This window comes from Helianthus annuus, chromosome 7 (assembly GCF_002127325.2).
Source record: "Helianthus annuus cultivar XRQ/B chromosome 7, HanXRQr2.0-SUNRISE, whole genome shotgun sequence".
Taxonomy (NCBI): domain Eukaryota; kingdom Viridiplantae; phylum Streptophyta; class Magnoliopsida; order Asterales; family Asteraceae; genus Helianthus; species Helianthus annuus.
Window position 1 is genome coordinate 137435801 of NC_035439.2, and position 18743 is coordinate 137454543.

The following is an 18743-nucleotide window of genomic DNA, read 5'->3' on the forward strand; positions in this document are numbered from 1 at the left end:
TTCACGAAGTGCTGCCGCAAAACAGGGTAATTACTCGATCGCTATTACGATTTATCTTCCGAGATCAATATATCCAAAGAATGTCTAAGTGCCGCCCACATTGGGTTATGCTTTGTCGTTTGTCGATAATTCGATAAATGAGTTGAAGCATTATACTTTGTCGTTTGTCGATAATTCGATAAATGAGTTGAAGTATTATACTTTGTCGTTTGTCATTTTGATAAATGAGTTGAAGTATCGCACTTTGTCATTTATTGTGAGAATTTGATCTCGTGAGTTATCGTGACTGCTGTATTGATCACTAACCCGTTTGCGTATATGCATTATTATTTGAATTAGGATAATCAAGGCTAATCAGTAGGCTTATACCTTGCCCGTTAAAACTGCAATGTGAGTCATTCTCTTTTTATCAAACTGTTTTACAATACCTCAAAGTATTTTCAAAGTGTTATAATTACAGGGATTAAGTCGTGGTTATCTTGATCGCTGGTTAGTGGGGTATTGTGCACATTACTAATTTCTCACGGTTAGGCAATAAGCCCTAACAGGGGTTAGGCTACAAGACCTAGCAGTGACAAAACGTCACTAATTGGGTGACTGGACCCAATAGTGGTATGACCATCGTCACACGGGTGGCAAGACCAGATATAAAATAAGATACTGCCATTGTAATCGCTCTTATGCTGTAATTAATAACTATGTGTCGTTTTATCAAACTGAATGATTCACTCAGTATTTCCCCGCTGACAAAACCTTTTTACAACATGTTTCAGGTGACATACTGTGAATTCAGTACACGTGCTACGGAGCACCATCAAGCTTGAAATAGTGGCTCATATTAATAAATAAACATGTTTGTAAAATAATGAAATGATGAAATTTACGGGGTTTATCCCGAAATGTAAATAAATAATACTCGGGCATTTCCAAATTTTAAACGATCCTGTTAAGACTTCCGCTGTAAACCTGACTACCGTGTGTTTCCTGTCCCGCGGCTCCTAGACCGGGTCAAACCGGGCGCGGGGGCTGTGACAGGAAAAAGGTGGTATCAGAGCCACTAATCAAGCCACTGATTTAAGCCTATCAAATATTTAGAAAATACTTAATTTTATGAATTGCTATTCTGTGATTATGTGTTTTATTATCTGACTAATTGTATACAGTATGGACAGATCTTTATATACTAGTCAACGTAGCAATGAATATAAATTTTTAAATAAATTTGAACCAAAGTTTTAGTACTTTCATTATCTATAGTTTAGAAGCTTTATTCCGTAAATAAATAAACTTATAAATAAAACATAGGGTGCTTTAAATTCTAGTTGTTCTGATAGATAAAATAAAAATCTGTTATAAATTCTGATTTAATAAATTGTGTGTGTATTTTTAAACAGCATGAGTGATTTGTCTGATGCCCTTCAGAATTTAAATCTCTATCCAATAAGAGTAGAAGTTTCCAGAGATTTCAATAGATATATACCAGATAGAGAAGAACCTATAGAATTTGATGCTTCACCTCTCAAGAAACCCAAGCCCAAGAAAATAGACATTGGGGAAAGCTCTAGGCAAATTAAAGGGTTACCATCTCAAGAAGAATTAGACCTTACATTAACAGACTATAATACTATCAAGAATATTAATGAAACACAACTATCAATGAACTTAGAACCAGCTATTCCAAACCTTTCATTCGCGACCTTTCGACATAGACGAATGGTTGACTCATGAAATACAGTTACAGAACAATCCCTATAAGCTTTTTCCTCAGTTCAATCTAGAACCTTTACCAAATCCACCAAAGAGTAACGAGAATACAACTAGACTTCACTACTTGGATCAAGAACTAATGAATATTGGAAATAGGATCCAAGAGATTGGGAAACAAATCTCCTGGAATTACGATCCAAGGAAACACCGTTACTAGACTATTATCTAACAAAAGGATAAAGGAATTATGAAATTACGATTATGTAATAGTAATAAGTAAAATCAGTATGTGTAAAATAAAACGGATGTATATAGAAGCATGATATAATGAAAAACTTAGAAAATTTACAGAATTGGGTTCACGTGATTATGTGCAATTAAGTGTAACATTGGATTATTTCGTGTATACTAATTATTTATCTATAAATCAGTTATCCAATGGAAAACGCTAATAACGAACCAGTTAACGAGGGTAATCAATCTGAGCAACAGTCAGGGGGTCAATATATGACTAGGCAGGATATAGAAAATATCGTTGCTCAAGGGATAGCCAACACTATTCCAACAATAATTGCTCAAGGGAAAGCCAACGCTATTCCAGCAATTGTTGCTGCTGTTAAAAATCCCGTAGAACCACAGCAAATCATTCCTAGCAAACGTATTTCTGAAGATAATTTCAGTAATAGCGTAAACGGAGGTAATGATCATGTTAATCATGATAAAGAACCGCGACAAGCTCCGCTCCCTAAGAAAAGGAAAGCTGCAACACCTGGTTGCACTTATAAGGAGTTCCTTGCCTGTAAACCTGTAGAATTCGCAGGCAATGAAGGGGCAACTGCGGCACTGCGTTGGTTAGAAAAAATCGAGGCAGTGATCAGAATAAGCAAATGTGTTGAGGAAGATAAGGTTATGTATGCTTCGCACCTTTTCAAGGAAGAAGCGTTAGAATGGTGGAATACAGTGTTACAAGCCAAAGGAAGTGACGTAGCCTATGCCATGGGTTGGGAAGAGTTTAAGCGATTAATAGAAAGAAAATTCTGTCCCGAATATGAGAAATAGCAAATGGCAAATAAATTTCTAAGTCACCGAATGGTGAACGTAGATTGTCGAGGGTATACTTCAAAATTCTTTGAGTATGCCAGAATTGTACCTACTCTGGCTTCGCCAGAACCGGTACTTATATCTCGCTATATTTGGGGATTGATTAGTGAAATTCGTGACATTGTTAAAGCCGCGAGACCTCGTACAATTGACGATGCGGTAGAATTAGCCAACACTCTAACTGATGGACTGGTACGCACTCGGGAAGAAAATAGGAGGAAAGATTTAGCCCAGAAAATTTCCCAAGAATTTCACATAGGTAGTAATAACCATCTCAGGAAAAGAGGAAATGAGCGATTTCCTACTATTCCATTTTGCGATACCTACAAGGGAAAGCATTTTGGAAAATGCAAAGGATGCTGCAATTTCTGCAAAATTTCAGGACATCGGGAAGAGGATTGCAGGAAAAAGAAGGCAATAACCTGTTACAATTGTGGAGAAGCCGGACATTACAGAACGAACTGCCCGAAATTAGGCAACCCAGCAAACGAAAAGGCGAAACCTGCAGAAGGGACTGCCAAGAGAAACGCAAGAACTTTTCAAATGACTACTCAGGAAGTTGAACTAATTCCTGACATCCTAGTTGGTACGTTTTAGTTCCCGACGATTAGGCAAAAGTATTATTTGATTCTGGTACAAACAAAAGTTTTACAAATACTCCCTTTTTGCCAAATCCTTAATTTACTTTTAACCAAACCTTAGGCTGACTTCTACAGATGACACAGATTTCGTTAATATTTTGCAAATATTGAATTAATAAGACGTAAATTTTTTTAATAAATTAGCCGGATTCGATGTTATAGGAATAGATTGGTTAAATAAACTAATCTTGCTCGAATTCTCTATAATAAAAGCTTCCGTGTTAATAGAAAGGACGGATCAAGGAGAAGGTGTATCAATTATAGGGAATTAAAGTTATAATTAGGAATCGATACCCATTACCTAAGATTGATGATCTATTTGATCAACTCTAGAAAACTAGGTATTTGTTTACGATAGATTTGTGTTTTAGATATTATCACTTGAAAGAACAAGAAGAAAACATACCTAAAACTACTCTCAGGATTAGGTATGAGCGATACAAATTCACAATCATGCTCTCCGGATTAACAAATGCCCCAGTAGCATTTATGGACATGATAAACAGAATATGTAAACCATATTTGGATAAATTTATAATTGTTTTCATCAAACAATATACTTATTTACTTCCAAAAGTCAGGAGGACTATTGTAAGCCTTTACATATGCCTAAATTCTCAAAATGTGAATTCTGACTTTAAGAAGTGCAATTCTTAGGACACATAGTGAATCTTGAAGGTATTCACTTAGATCTTGCTAAGATAGCAGCAAATGACTAAATGGAAGATTCCGCAATCCCTAAAGAGAAATTAGGAATTTTGTAAATTCAGACAGATACTGTAGACAGTTTATTTGGAATATTTTTCTAGGTAGGATATATCCCTAAACTAAGCTAAAACAGTTTAAGACTGAATAAGAACCTAAACCAAAAGAAGCCTTTAAAATTTTACAGTATAAATTAACAAGGGTTCCAATTCTAGAAGGAACAGAAGGTTTTAAAAGTATACGGTAATGCCTCAAAGCTAGAATTCGGAGATATGATAATGCAACACAAAAAGGTAATTGTGTATACATCAAGGCAATTGCAAAAGCACGAAGAAAGCAATTCCACCTCTATATCTAAAATTTAGAAGCCATAAATTTACCCTTAAGATTTGGAAACATTATCTGAAAAGAGGTAAGTTTACTATCTATATGGGTCATAAGAATTTAAGATACATATTTGAGCAACAAGAATTAGAAAATCCTAAGTAAATACAACTGCAATATTTAGTATCACTGGAGACGATTATAAACAAAAGATGTTGGAGTTCGAGTTGGAGACAAAATGTTATCAAAAATAATCTCCTTGGAAAAGAGTTATTAGATTCGGTAAGAAAGGAAAGCTAAGTCTAAGGTACGTAGGATCATTTCCAGTAATCCAACAAATAAGACCAGTAACTTATCATCAACAACTACCAAAAGAATTATTTAAAATACATGATATATTCCATATATCCAATCTCAAGCAATAGTTAGCAGACAAATCTCTGGTGATACCTCTTCAAGGGGAAAAAGGTAAATAAAAAGTTAAAGTTCATAGAAAAGCCGCTACGGATAAAAGAATCAAAGTTTCTTACACATAAACAACTAGTATTAGTAGGACTCAAAGAAAGAACCCGAATATATTTAAAAAACTAAAATCAGAAATGAAACAGAGGTACCCTTATCTATTCCAGTAAATCTCGAGGACGAGATTTTTATTAAGGTGGGGAGGATGTAACAACTCTCATTAAAATTAATAATTAGGATGATAATTAGTCCATAAGAAAACCCTAATTGAGAAACCCAAGTAATTCTGCACTAACCCTAAAATTTTTAGAACAATCGGAATCAGGATCAGGACCCCTAAAACTCAGGGGGGGTAAACCCTAGCTTACGATTATCCATATAATACGCTGTCGAAATTGAATTTATAAAAACTGTCGACTCACCTGAGCTAGTTGGACACGTACCTACCCTACCCTAAAAATGACTTCCCAGGCGAGTAGCGGGAGATTCCCCGAATTCTGCCGCGACACGCGGGAGATGCCAATTTTCAGTATAAATAGAGGGCCTTGGGACTTGAATCTGGGAGTTGGAACGACGTAAAATCGTTGTCTGTACGTCGAGTTAAGATCATTTTACTACAATTAAACACACACTGTTCACGAAGTGCTGCCGCAAAACAGGGTAATTACTCGATCGCTATTACGATTTATCTTCCGAGATCAATATATCCAAAGAATGTCTAAGTGCCGCCCACATTGGGTTATGCTTTGTCGTTTGTCGATAATTCGATAAATGAGTTGAAGCATTATACTTTGTCGTTTGTCGATAATTCGATAAATGAGTTGAAGTATTATACTTTGTCATTTGTCATTTTGATAAATGAGTTGAAGTATTGCACTTTGTCATTTATTGTGAGAATTTGATCTCGTGAGTTATCGTGACTGCTGTATTGATCACTAACCCGTTTGCGTATATGCATTATTATTTGAATTAGGATAATCAAGGCTAATCAGTAGGCTTATACCTTGCCCGTTAAAACTGCAATGTGAGTCATTCTCTTTTTATCAAACTGTTTTACAATACCTCAAAGTATTTTCAAAGTGTTATAATTACAGGGATTAAGTCGTGGTTATCTTGATCGCTGGTTAGTGGGGTATTGTGCACATTACTAATTTCTCACGGTTAGGCAATAAGCCCTAACAGGGGTTAGGCTACAAGACCTAGCAGTGACAAAACGTCACTAATTGGGTGACTGGACCCAATAGTGGTATGACCATCGTCACACGGGTGGCAAGACCAGATATAAAATAAGATACTGCCATTGTAATCGCTCTTATGCTGTAATTAATAACTATGTGTCGTTTTATCAAACTGAATGATTCACTCAGTATTTCCCCGCTGACAAAACCTTTTTACAACATGTTTCAGGTGACATACTGTGAATTCAGTACACGTGCTACGGAGCACCATCAAGCTTGAAATAGTGGCTCATATTAATAAATAAACATGTTTGTAAAATAATGAAATGATGAAATTTACGGGGTTTATCCCGAAATGTAAATAAATAATACTCGGGCATTTCCAAATTTTAAACGATCCTGTTAAGACTTCCGCTGTAAACCTGACTACCGTGTGTTTCCTGTCCCGCGGCTCCTGGACCGGGTCAAACCGGGCGCGGGGGCCGTGACACAGGGTGTTGGAAAAATGTGGTTAAGTTATTAAATAAAATGAAATTAAATGGGAGGGGGTTAAATAGGTTGATCTTGGGTAAGGTGGGAAATGGGGTCGACACTCGTTTTTGGATCGATTCCTGGTTGGGCGATCTTCCTTTTATGAAAAGATGGCCACTTTTGTTTGGTTTGGAGATGTTTAAATTTTACAGGGTTGCAGAGAGATTTGAAGCAGTTCAAGGAAATGGAGTTTACGCTTGGCAATGGTCCAGACAGCCAAAGTCTGAAGAGCAGATAAAAGAATGGTAAGAGTGCATGGAGGTTCTTAACAATGTTAGTCTATCTAGCGATAAGGACAAGTGGTATTGGTTTGATGATAACCAGAAAGGGTTCTCAGTGAAGGGGGTCAAAAAGTCTTTGATAGTGGAAAGAGGTACTAGTCACCCTCCTAATTTTAATTGGTGTAAATGGGTGCCTATAAAATGTAATATTATGGCTTGGAGATGCAACTTAGACAGACTTCTTACGAGAGTTAATTTAAGAAGAAGGAATGTGGATATCCCCTCGGTCATGTGTCCTTTTTGCAACGATTACAAAGAGACGGTGGATCACTTATTCACTGCGTGTTTGGTGGCTTTACAAGTTTGGTTGGCTTACAGTGCTTGGTGCAACATCACGATGGTTTTCGTTTTTGAATTCAAAGACATATTGGAAAGTCATAAGCTCATAAAGAGTGGTAAGAAGGCGGAGAAAATTATTTACGTGTTGGGCATTATAGCATGTTGGTGTATTTGAAAATGTAGAAACGATATGGTTTTTAATCAAAGAAAAAGTAGATCGGGCGACATCATTGGGGAGTTAAAATCTAGGGGTTACGCGTGGGTTAAAAATAAAACTTCCTATAAGTATATTATATGGGAGGACTGGTGTAAATATCCTCTGTTCATGTTGTAATTTGTTGCCCTTTGCCCGTTTGGGTCGGAGGTGTGTTTTAATGAAGTTTATTTTTCAAAAAAAAAGTTGTAGAGTAGAGAGTATGTGTTTGCCTGATTGGAAAATGCGAGGCTGAAATTTTTGTTTCAACATTAAGCCCATACTTTGTGACAACAATTGCCAGATACTCGTACTTGAAGGGCCATTGTCAACTAACCTGTAAAGTTAAGGGACTAAGCCCCAAAAACAAAAACATAACATTACTCAACTAAACCGACACAATCAATCCGTAAACCTCCTTATCAAACTCAAAATTCTGTTACTTGACAAAATCTTACAATTAGGGTTCTTCCAACGTAATTCAAACCAATTAATATTCAAATCCAAAAGATATAATGAACTGTGAAGTTTGTCAACTCAAAGAACTGGTAAGTTGTACTGTTCTACACTTTCGATTAAGGAGAATTTATTGATATTAGGCATTCGATGTACATGATCTTACTGTACTGCTGGATGAATTATTGAACATTATTTGAGATATTTTGTTGAATTTCATGTTTACTTCTGTTTGCAGGATGTGGAATACTTTGAGATACGTGAAGTTCTTCGATGTAAGTTACCTGATTTGATTAGATCCTCTTAGTTTCTTAATTTGTTCATGATTTCTTAAGTACCACCAATATTGTTAACGTTTTATTAGGTTTATGTAACATCTAGCATCTCGGATCACCAATATCGTTCATGTTTCATTAGGTTTCAATATTGTTCATGTTTTATTAGGTTTTTAACTTTCCGGCCTCATCTACCACCAAGATTGTTTACTTTTGTTAGGTTTTTGTCACATCCGGCTTTTCGTACCACCAATATTGCTTTCCATGGCATAGACTTCCCATAAGGTCACTCATCCTAGCTATGCAGTTAATATCGGTGATATATCGGTCCCTTAGTAAAATATCGGTGTCAAATATCGGTACCGATATTATGGGCGATATTGACCGATATATCACCGATATTTGAACGATATAACGATATATCATCGATATTTGACCGATATATCACTGAATTATTGGTGTTGAATTGCTATATATATAAATTCGGCATTATATTAAAATTACCGATATCCCACCGATATCTCACCGAGATAACCTATATCTCAAATATCGGTCCTTGACCGATATCCGATATTTTACCGCATTAACTGCATAGCATCCTAGTACTACTCCCACCTAAGCAGGTTTAACTGTGAAATTCTCTTCTCATCCACTAACATTAAGCCTAAAATGCGTTTGTGATATTTGAGGCAGGGCATTTCGTATGAATCAAGAATCTCTCTCCTTTTCACGTTTGATGTGAGATTTGCGTAGGATGTTACACAGTCTCAACCGTGATTGTATCTTGGTGGTTGATTAATTTATGTAGGTTTAAAGTGCATTTTACATGTTGGTAGTTTTTTCATCAAAGTTCCTTAGGTATCAGTGCATTATAGGTTAAAGTGCAGTCATCTTGGTACATATCTAGGTGGTTTTAGGCTGCTATGTCGGTTTAGTGGTAGCAGTTGGAAGTTGTTTGGTTCATTATTCTAATATTTCGTCGTGTAGAATTAATGCAGTGTAATTTAGTAGCATTTTAGCTCCTTAAATAGAATATCTATTTCTAAAGAAGGCCCGAAATTTGCATGTCCTTGAAAGTTAAAATATTTTGAGATCAAAAGAAACTAACTCGAGATTCCGTTGTTTTTATGTTTGAATTAACTTGATTGAAGTTGGAGCCATCATGGTTTTAAAAAACGTTTAGGCGTGCGCCTCAAGGCGCGCTTCAAGGCAAAACGGCCAAAAAACGAGTCTGAGGCGCGCCTCATGGTGTTTTTAATGTATATGCGCCTCAGAGGGGCTGAGGCGCTAAGAAAGCTGCGCCTCGGGGGATTTTGATAGCTGTTTTTGACTTTTTGTGTCAATTTCAAGCATTTCATGTCTTTTTTAAGTGTGTTTTTGATGATTTTGATGAATCTGATGATGAAATTAGTTAGTATTATTATTTTTATAATATATATAATTTTTATATTTATTTATTAATACCGCCTCGGCCTTACACCTCGTTTCGCCTCGAGGCTTACGCTTCGTGAGGCGAAGGGAAAACGCCTCGAAACTCGTTTCCGTTCTTTTAAACCTTGGGAGCCATGATAATGAGTGCTTGAACAATCTTGTTCTTGAATGTAGTGAAATGTTGATGTTTATTGACCTATATTGTGTTTGTATGTTTGGTATCTTTTCTAGTCGTACACAAACAACTATGAACGATTGCATACCTTGGTTTTAAAAAGTGCGTATGATGTACATTTGGGTCAAAATTGGTCAAAATTATGGCTGTAGGAGCCTAATAGCTGGAAATGCAATTTACATAACATGTATTCAGTGATATAACCAAAATGCTTGCAGGCATTCTGCACACAATTTTCTTTCACAGAGCATTAGGTCTGGTGCGGCCCAAAGACGTTGATCTTACCCTTTTCGAAATTACATATGTGAGTATTATCTTCATCATTAGACGATACACATCATTTTACCTTAAAAGTATAATCTTGAGAATAAACTTACAAGCATGTGGTTTAATGGTGAATTCAAGGTGCAATGTGGTGATGCAGAGCTTGAGAAGAAAGTAGACGACAAGATCGATCAGTTCATCGACAGGGTAGAGAAACATCCAAACAAGAAAAACCAGGTTTCACCAATAAACTTCAACGTATCTTGCGATCAATCACTTTCTCTACGTGCTTGATTGATATATTTACGATGATGTTAACGATGCAGATATGTTTATCTTTCTTTGAAGTAAAGAACAAACAAGCAACATGGTTCACTCACAAAGTTGAACACTTGTACTGGGAGCAATGGTACATAAATTTAAACGTTGCTCACCACCCGAAACCACATTCTGGCAAATCACATCATTCTAAGTTAGTTTTGGACCCTGGAGGTATAACACGCTATTTAATTGTTTAGGCAAAAGATCAAATACAAATAATCTTAACATACTAAACATACAAATTGAAGGAAAACTCAAAAAGACAAGGTGGCATTTTTGTAATTACCACCAACTATCAAAGTTACTATACAAATGTGAACTCAACCAAAAATACCTAAAAAACACAATTATTTTTTAATATTTTTTATAAAAAAAATCGCTACATTTTGTTAGCAAAAAAATAAAAATAATTTTTTTTGCTGCTACTAAAAGTAGCGATTTTTTAATAAAAAATGTTAAAAAAATAAAATAAAATAATTTGTGTGTTTTTTTTTTTTTATTTTTTTAGACTTTTTTTTTTAGGTTTTTTGGGGGTTTAGTTTTTAGCATTTTAGCTTTGGGGGGGGGGGTAGGTTTTTTTTTTAGGTTTTTTAGGTATATTTGTAGAGTAACTTTGATAGTTATTGATAATTACAAAAATGCCACCTTGTCTTTTTGAGTTTTCCTTCAATTTGTATGTTTAGTATGTTAAGATTATTTGTACAAGAACTTTCCCCTAATTGTTTATTGGCTCTCAGTTTGAATATTTATGTCGGTAACACAATTTTACCATGTTATAGAGAGTGCATCTGACGAGGGAAATGCTAGGCGGGCAACACTCGAGTCCTCTCTGCACGAAGTTTTATTTCAAATAATAAAATTTGTGAACGAGAAGAAAGATCACATCCCTCCGATACCAAATATGGAAGGAGTATCGTTTCCCTATGAAATTACTATCTCAAGGTGAGTTTTTTTAACGGGTTATCATGGACATGTTTAGTCTTAATTTGACCAATGATATTGACTGCTGCCTTACGTTTAGCTCATCAGATTCAGCGTTCGGGATGGACATGTTTAAGAGGATGCTCCAAACCGGGCATCCAACCATGCTCAGCTGAGATTTTAAACATAAAACCTCGGTTTCTTGCATCGTCTACAATTTCTGGATGAGAAGTGGTACATCTCAGGCCCACGTACGCCATTAATTCTGTAAAAAAAAAAAAAAAAAAAAAAAAACAGTTGTTTAAAAGATAATCTGGCGATAATTAACTTTGTTACATTTGTTTGTATGTACATATTGGGTCAGATTAGTGTATTATATCAACTTTCTAGATGATGTATTGAAATTCCACTTAATTACATTTTGCCACTTTTAGGTCAATTTTACAGCTTGTATTCATCCCACTTTATATATATATTTTTCCTGTTAAAAAAATTATTACTGGCGATTCAGTGGTGTGTTTTATAAAACATCGATTTAAACGCCGAGCTGGGTTGGGGCCTAGTGTACCGATGGTTGCTGATATGACGTCCACAGTTCCAGTAGGGCATATGTATTCAATTAGGCGGCTAATGCAGGTACACCACTTCCGGGTTAACCAAACACCAACTCTCACACGAGCCGCTTAATTGGTGTATGAGAGTACGTGATGAAGAACAGGTTGTGTATTGATTGTAAATTGAAATAAAATTGAGTTGATAGATAATAGGAAGGGAATGTTTAATTGAATGTAAAGGAATTCCAGGGAAAGAGAAATGAAAATGACAAGTAACGAGTTTCGGGGTCCACCCTCTCTCATGGCATGATGCCAGAGCCTACTAAATCGTAACAAAAATTCATAAGTCACTAATCACAATGTCCCCAAGACTGAAATCAGGAAATTGGGTTTTAACCCATCCGGCATCCTCCCACGAAGCATCATCCACCGTATGACCATGCCATTGGACTAACCATTGCTCCACCAAGTCTGACCCATGGCGAACATCACGAGTGGCCAACACAGATTGAGGTACCAGATGTGGAGAGTCTGCCGTATCCAATTCCGGAGGAAGAACTGCATCAATTGAACCCGAGACCGCCTTTTTTAACAGAGAAACGTGGAAAACATGGTGGATGTTAAAAGTAGCAGGAAGAAGCAATTTATAGGCCACAGGCCCAACCTTTTCCACAATCTGAAACGGCCCAAAAAGTTTTATTGCTAACTTCTGATGGTCCAAACCACAAGGACTAAAATGGAATTTAACTCTTTATTTTATTTATTTTTCTAAAACGTGATAAGCCATCATTTTAACCCTCTTTGGAAACCGACATATATGCACTATTGGAGGTATATATATTACATTAAACGGTATATAATATTTTAAACGGTAATGTGTTACATGTGTAAAATAGGAGTAGTTTATTAATTAAATCAAAGTCGTCAAAACAATTTGTAATACGCGTCTAGCTCAATAAACTGTATCATTGACTTTTATCATGGGGCCAACGATGATCACTTAAATTAATGTATTTGTCGATTTATGTGAAAGGTTTTTGACACTATAGTACTAACTACTATATATACTATATATCAAACACATTTCATCAAAAAAATTAGACATCCAGAAAACTTTTCACTCTTCACTTCTAAAGCATATAGATGCCGACCACCACCTCTACACGGAATCACTTGGTGCTAGTCCATGGGCTATGTCATGGAGCTTGGTGTTGGTACAAGGTTATGACCGATCTTAGATCGGCTGGCCACCGCGTGTCAGCAGTGGACCTTGGTGGTTCTGGGGTGCACCCAATTCGGCCTGACGAAATAACCACTTTCTCTGATTACATCCATCCACTTATCCGGTTTTTGGAGTCGTTATCAGCCGATGAAAGGGTGGTATTGGTTGGACACAGCTACGGCGGACTTGCCATTTCTCTAGCCATGGAGAGGTTTCCTCAAAGTGTCTCGGTCGGAGTTTTCATCACTGCCTACATGCCTAATTGTAGGGACCCACCCGCCCTCCAGATGACAAAGGTTCATATAATTATATCTTATATACATTTTTTTAACATCTAATCTGCTGCTCATTTTACATCATTGTTCACTTACTAGTTTACACACGTGGATACCGCTAGTAATTTTTTGTTATTATTTTTTTTTGTTTGAAGTACTTTAAGAATTTGAAGCCGGAAATGAATATGGATTGCCGGTTCACGTTCAAAAACGGATCACCGGAATCAGCTGAACTAGGTGACAGTTACTTGGCCACCATGATGTATCAGAATTGTCAACCGGAGGTGAGTTCTATTCTTTATTTGATATAAAATAATGGAGTTTATCGTAGATGAGATTGTGTGACAAATATATGAAAAACTAACTGGCTAGGGTCCACATACGTACGAGTTGCATTAAATCCATTAATATCATAATATGCTTTCTTTTGTTGGGTGCAACCTAAAAAGTTCCAAGATTGTAGCTTTTTTTTTTGGTTCTTACTGTTTGCAGAAGAGGATATGATGGAATATATGTAGGCATTGTTGATTTTTTAGTGGGAAGTGTATTAGGTGTCAAATTTTAAGAATGAGAGGGAAAATATTTAACAAATTCTAGAGAGAGAGTGAGGGGAATTAGTGGGTCAGATGTGCACTGGCCATCCATGTGGACAAAATAATGTTTGTGGGTCTGGAGTCTGGCCTCTTCATGTGATTTTTGTCAGGTGATTGGAGTTTTGGCAAAATGTATGGAAACTTCAAGTTCTAAAGGTCTTTTGTAAACTTATCTTTTTTCCAAAATGACCAAATTACCCTTTTGTATTCATCATATTCCTCATTCTTTGAGTTTTCTTGGTGGGTTGAGTTAGTAATTTAACATAAGTTTACTGTCTTTTATAAGCTATTAAATGGAAATGGAAATGCAAGGCAAGTATTATCCTGCAACAAAGACATGTACTTGATGCAGTAAAGTCTAAATGGGGTGTATCCATCTTGTCAAGTTAAATGCATATTTAATTCTTATATTTATTACATCAATTCCTTAAGATATTAAGAGTGGGGGTATAATGTGCGGGGAGTGGGTGATTGAATGGGTGTCACCGATCGGTGACCACACCCCTTGATTGAGTGAGGGTGTTTGAGTAGGAGAGAGTGTAAAATCGGTGTAAAATCACCAAAGGTGGAGAAAGGTGATGGAGGAGAGAGAAGAGAGGAACCAATCAAAAAATTTATAACTCAAACACCCTAGGGTAATTGACTATACCCCCTGATTGAATGCAAAATGGGAAATGGAATGGGGAGTTGACATGACATAATATTCTTGGGTAGGATTTCACTCAAACACCCTAGGGTGATTGACTATACCCTCCACCCTAAATAAAAACAGCGAAGTATTGTAACTTGGCAAAACCAAACAGCGAAGTTATTCAACCTGGCACAAAGAAACAACAAAGTTCTTTAAATTGTGGTTCAATTCAGCGAGGTTCATTACAGGTCTGCTGATTAAATCAGCGAACTTCAGTAGTTGGCTGGTAAAAACAGCGAGGTTCACTCAATTGTCAGAAAAGTGAAACCTACAACAGCTTTTGGCAGAAATCTTGAGGAAGCTCGCTGAATCATTTGGCAATTTACCTAAAATCACTTATTTTCTTGGTTGCCACCTAAAAGTAATCTGTAGGGGCTCAAAACCCCTACTTCTTAAAAAAAAAAAAAAAAAAAAAAAAAAAAAAAAAAAAAAAAAAAAAAAAAACTTTCACAAAAATCTACTTTTATATTTATAATAATTTAATTATTTAGATATATAATTATTAATGGTATAGTTCTTTTAAGCGCAAATAACCAACCTAGTCGTATTTCTAACTCGATCTGTTATGTGTATATTGTTATTTCACAAACAATAATTCATTTAGTCCTAAGATACACAATATAGAGCCGTGTTTCTAAATCTATTTGTATCAGACTTACGAACATTGACCATAAACTAATGTGAAGTGACAACGTACTCTTTCATATACATTTGTGAAGGTTGGTTCCGGTATAAAATGTCCTTAACATAAGAAGCGTAGGAAACCGTGACAAACGAACTCATGATTGAGCTCATTATAATGGCGTTGGAATCACCTCCTTGAACCCCTAAAAGTTAAACTTTAAACATTTAAAGCTAAACCCTACATATATTTGAATAGGGTTCAACGGGCCGGTTCCAATACCGCGAATAGGGTTCAACGGGCCGGTTCCAATACCGCTGGAATGAGGTCAATCAGAGTTCATCATGGCTATATACTTAACACTCTATGTGTTGGTTTTTGTGTATGTATTGGGTTTTCTGCAAGTAAAGTAGATAATACACCAAAGATTCACTTTTATATAATGGCTATATGCTTAACATTGTCTTGACATGAACGTGCAAATATAACACACTCAGAAAAATATTGTTACTTTCATGCTTTGTCTTTTTTTTTTTTTTTTTTTTTTCAAACACGTTTAAAACTATAAGAATAATTATTGTGTATTGTGTTTTATAATTTAGGACCTGGCCTTGGCGAAGACGTTGATAAGACCGGGTCACTTTTTCTTGGACGATATGAGCAAGGATTCTCTTCTAACCAGTGATAGATACGGCTCGATTAGTAGGGTTTACGTGCTGTGCGAAGGTGATCGTGTTATGGATGAAGAGTTTCAGAGATTTGTCATAGAAGACAGTCCCCCTAATGAAGTCAAATCTTTTCCAGGAGCTGGTCATATGCTCATGTTGTCTATGCCGAAAGATATATCTCTTTATTTGCAGGAAATAGTTGCTAGATACCCGTGATTCTATAAGTATATTATGTAGTTCAACAACGTTTGTGAGGATGATCTAAAATAACGTGGTTTATGAAAAGTTAAAGCGCAATTTATTTCATAACTTCTTTATGACCATTGTAAATTAATTAACATGTTGGATCAGTTCTGTTTAAACATAATGGAAAACATGAATAACATACCTGTTACAGCAGACAGGCCAGCAGAGAATCCAGTCAGAGATGCAGCCATTGAGTTCGACATACTTGTCAGGATGATCTGGTTCCTCCTTAGGGTGTAAAGTTATGATGGTGATGAAACCGAGACTAGGGAAGAATCGGTTATGGAGAGAGAGCCGAGAATGATGTTATGAGGGTTGTGTGATTCACTAAATTGTGTAACTTGTCTAACTCCTAAATTCTCTAATAATTTCCTTATATATACACCCAAGAGGAAACCTAATTAGTTAATAAGGGTAATATGGTCCATCAACAATTACCAACTAAATATTAATAGGTTATTAATATATTTTGATCTAATATAATATAAATGATTATAAATAATATAATATAAATGATTATAATGGCTAAAAGATTAAATATTATATTAATAATATATTTAATCTCACATTCTCCCACTTAGCCGAGTAATCATTTATCATGAGTATTAGATGAGCCTGGCCAGGAGTTAACACTCATTTTAGCCTTAAACCAAGAACTATAGCAGAGAAATACAGCCGTTGAATCATCATTCGACTCACGACCCCCATTAATCATACTATAGCCTCAATTTAAAACCTAATAGTTATGATCAAAATACTTATAAGCCCTTTAGCGTCTGATTTGTATTTATATTTGTCTATATGTCATTATACCGGCAGAACATATGTTAGAGACATACAAAATCAAACTGAGGAAATTTCATTAATTAAAATATAAGCTAGTACAATATGCAATTAAATAAGGTCTTTAGTAAGTCCCATATTCGATACATGTTCTTCGAAAACTTTAGGTGGGAGACCTTTAGTCATCGGATCCGCAAGCATATCTTTAGTACTAATATACTCAATACAAAGATTATTTTCCTCAACTCGTTCACGTACGAACAAATATTTTGTATCGAGATATAAACCAGTTCCAGTCGAACTGTTACTGTTTGAGAAACTAACGGCAGCTGAGTTATCACAGTAAAGCTTCAATGGTCTAGAAATGGAATTAACGATTTTGAGGCCAGTGATCAGATTTCTAAGCAACATTCCTTGACAGGTTGCGTTGTAAACAGCAATGTATTCTGTCATCATTGTGGAAGTTGTAGTTAATTGTTGTTTATGACTCTTCCATGAGATAGGTCCGCCTGCTAACATAAAGATGTAGCCCGAAGTGGATTTCTTGTCATCTTTGCATTTGGCAAAGTCAGAATCAGAATAACCTACCACTTCTAAGTGATCACTTCTTCTATAAGTCAGTTTATAGTCTTTCGTCCCTTACAGATATCTAAGGACCTTCTTAGCTGTTTTCCAGTGATCTAGGCCAGGATTAGTCTGATAACGGCCTAGCATTCTAGCAATATAAGCGATATCTGGGCGAGTACAGACTTGAGCATACATTAGGCTCCCGACTACTGACGCGTAAGGTATCTGGCTCATTTGCTCCTTTTCAACCTCTGTTGTCGGACACTGGAATGAACCGAAAACATCTTCCTTAACTACTGGAGCGACGGAGGGTTTGCACTGTTGCATGTTGTAACGTGTAAGGACACGATCTATGTAGGTCTTCTGAGACAATCCTAAGATCCCTTTGTGTCTATCTCGGTGAATTTCGATGCCAATGACGTAAGAAGCATCTCCGAGATCCTTCATCGAAGTTATGCGAGAGTAATCGCTTCGACTCATGCAACATGTCTAAACTATTACTTGCCAGTAGAATATCGTCTACGTAAAGGACAAGTATAGTAAAGTTACTCCCACTCATCTTGAGGTAGGTGCATTGATCAACTTGATTCTTCATAAAACCTTGCCTCTTCATGACTTCATCAAACTTGAGGTACCATTGACGTGATGCTTGTTTTAACCCGTAAATGGATTTCTTCAACTTACAGACCAGATGCTCCTGACCTTCAGGTTTAAAGCCTTCAGGTTGTTTCATGTAAACATCTTCGTCTAAGTCTTTGTTAAGGAAAGCAGTTTTGACGTCCATCTGATGCAGCTCTAAATCAAAATGAGCTACTAGGGCCATAACGATCCTTAATGAATCTTTATGAGAGACAAGTGAAAACGTCTCTTGATAATCAATTCCCTCTTTCTGAGTGTAGCCCTTTGCAACCAATCTCGCTTTGTAGCGTTCAACGTTCCCATTCGGATCCAGTTTTGTTTTGAACACCCATTTACAACCTACATGTTTGACATCGTTGGGTAATTCTGGTTTTGGGTAACTTAGTAACAAAATCCATTGTTATGAGTTCCCATTTCCATACAGGCATTTCTAGCTGTTGTAGTAATCCTGAAGGTTTCTGGTGTTCAGCCTTAACTTGTGAACAAGTAAGACACTTAGATACGTGTTCAGCTATATCCTTTTTCATTCCTATCCACCAGAAATTATTCCTTAAATCTTGATACATCTTATTGTTTCCTGGGTGTACAGTATACCTAGATTTATAAGCTTCTTCTAAAATCTTATTTCTTAATTCTCC

The 18743-nt window shown here is 36.2% G+C and overlaps 2 protein-coding genes across 3 annotated transcripts; both read left to right on the top strand.

Moving 5' to 3' along the window:
• The first annotated feature begins 7794 nt into the window (after window positions 1–7794).
• Window positions 7795–11684, top strand: LOC110868727 (autophagy-related protein 101). Of its 2 annotated transcripts, none has more exons than XM_022117965.2 (7): window positions 7795–7950; window positions 8097–8133; window positions 9958–10043; window positions 10145–10240; window positions 10330–10495; window positions 11104–11266; window positions 11346–11684. In XM_022117965.2, exons 1-7 carry the CDS (start codon window positions 7918–7920, stop codon window positions 11419–11421), a joined length of 657 nt encoding a protein of 218 aa, XP_021973657.1. In that variant the 5' UTR covers window positions 7795–7917; the 3' UTR covers window positions 11422–11684. The 2 variants fall into 2 exon arrangements, with proteins under 2 accessions (XP_021973657.1, XP_021973658.1); XM_022117966.2 differs by having other exon boundaries at window positions 11354–11539.
• Window positions 11685–12886: 1202 nt separating this feature from the next.
• On the top strand, window positions 12887–16176 carry LOC110868728 (methylesterase 10). The gene is made up of 3 exons (XM_022117968.2): window positions 12887–13317; window positions 13452–13580; window positions 15805–16176. Exons 1-3 carry the CDS (start codon window positions 12943–12945, stop codon window positions 16084–16086), a joined length of 786 nt encoding a protein of 261 aa, XP_021973660.1. The 5' UTR covers window positions 12887–12942; the 3' UTR covers window positions 16087–16176.
• Window positions 16177–18743: the final 2567 nt, after the last annotated feature.

Excerpts from the sequence above, each read along its gene's own strand:
- LOC110868727 (XM_022117965.2), top strand. The coding sequence starts at position 7,918 with ATGAACTGTGAAGTTTGTCAACTCAAAGAACTG. Across the intron at positions 10,241-10,329 it reads ATCCAAACAAGAAAAACCAG|ATATGTTTATCTTTCTTTGA; the intron begins GTTTCACCAATA and ends TTAACGATGCAG. Across the intron at positions 11,267-11,345 it reads TATGAAATTACTATCTCAAG|CTCATCAGATTCAGCGTTCG; the intron begins GTGAGTTTTTTT and ends CCTTACGTTTAG.
- LOC110868728 (XM_022117968.2), top strand. The coding sequence starts at position 12,943 with ATGCCGACCACCACCTCTACACGGAATCACTTGGTGCTAGTCCATGGG. Across the intron at positions 13,318-13,451 it reads CCGCCCTCCAGATGACAAAG|TACTTTAAGAATTTGAAGCC; the intron begins GTTCATATAATT and ends TTTTGTTTGAAG. Across the intron at positions 13,581-15,804 it reads ATCAGAATTGTCAACCGGAG|GACCTGGCCTTGGCGAAGAC; the intron begins GTGAGTTCTATT and ends TTTATAATTTAG.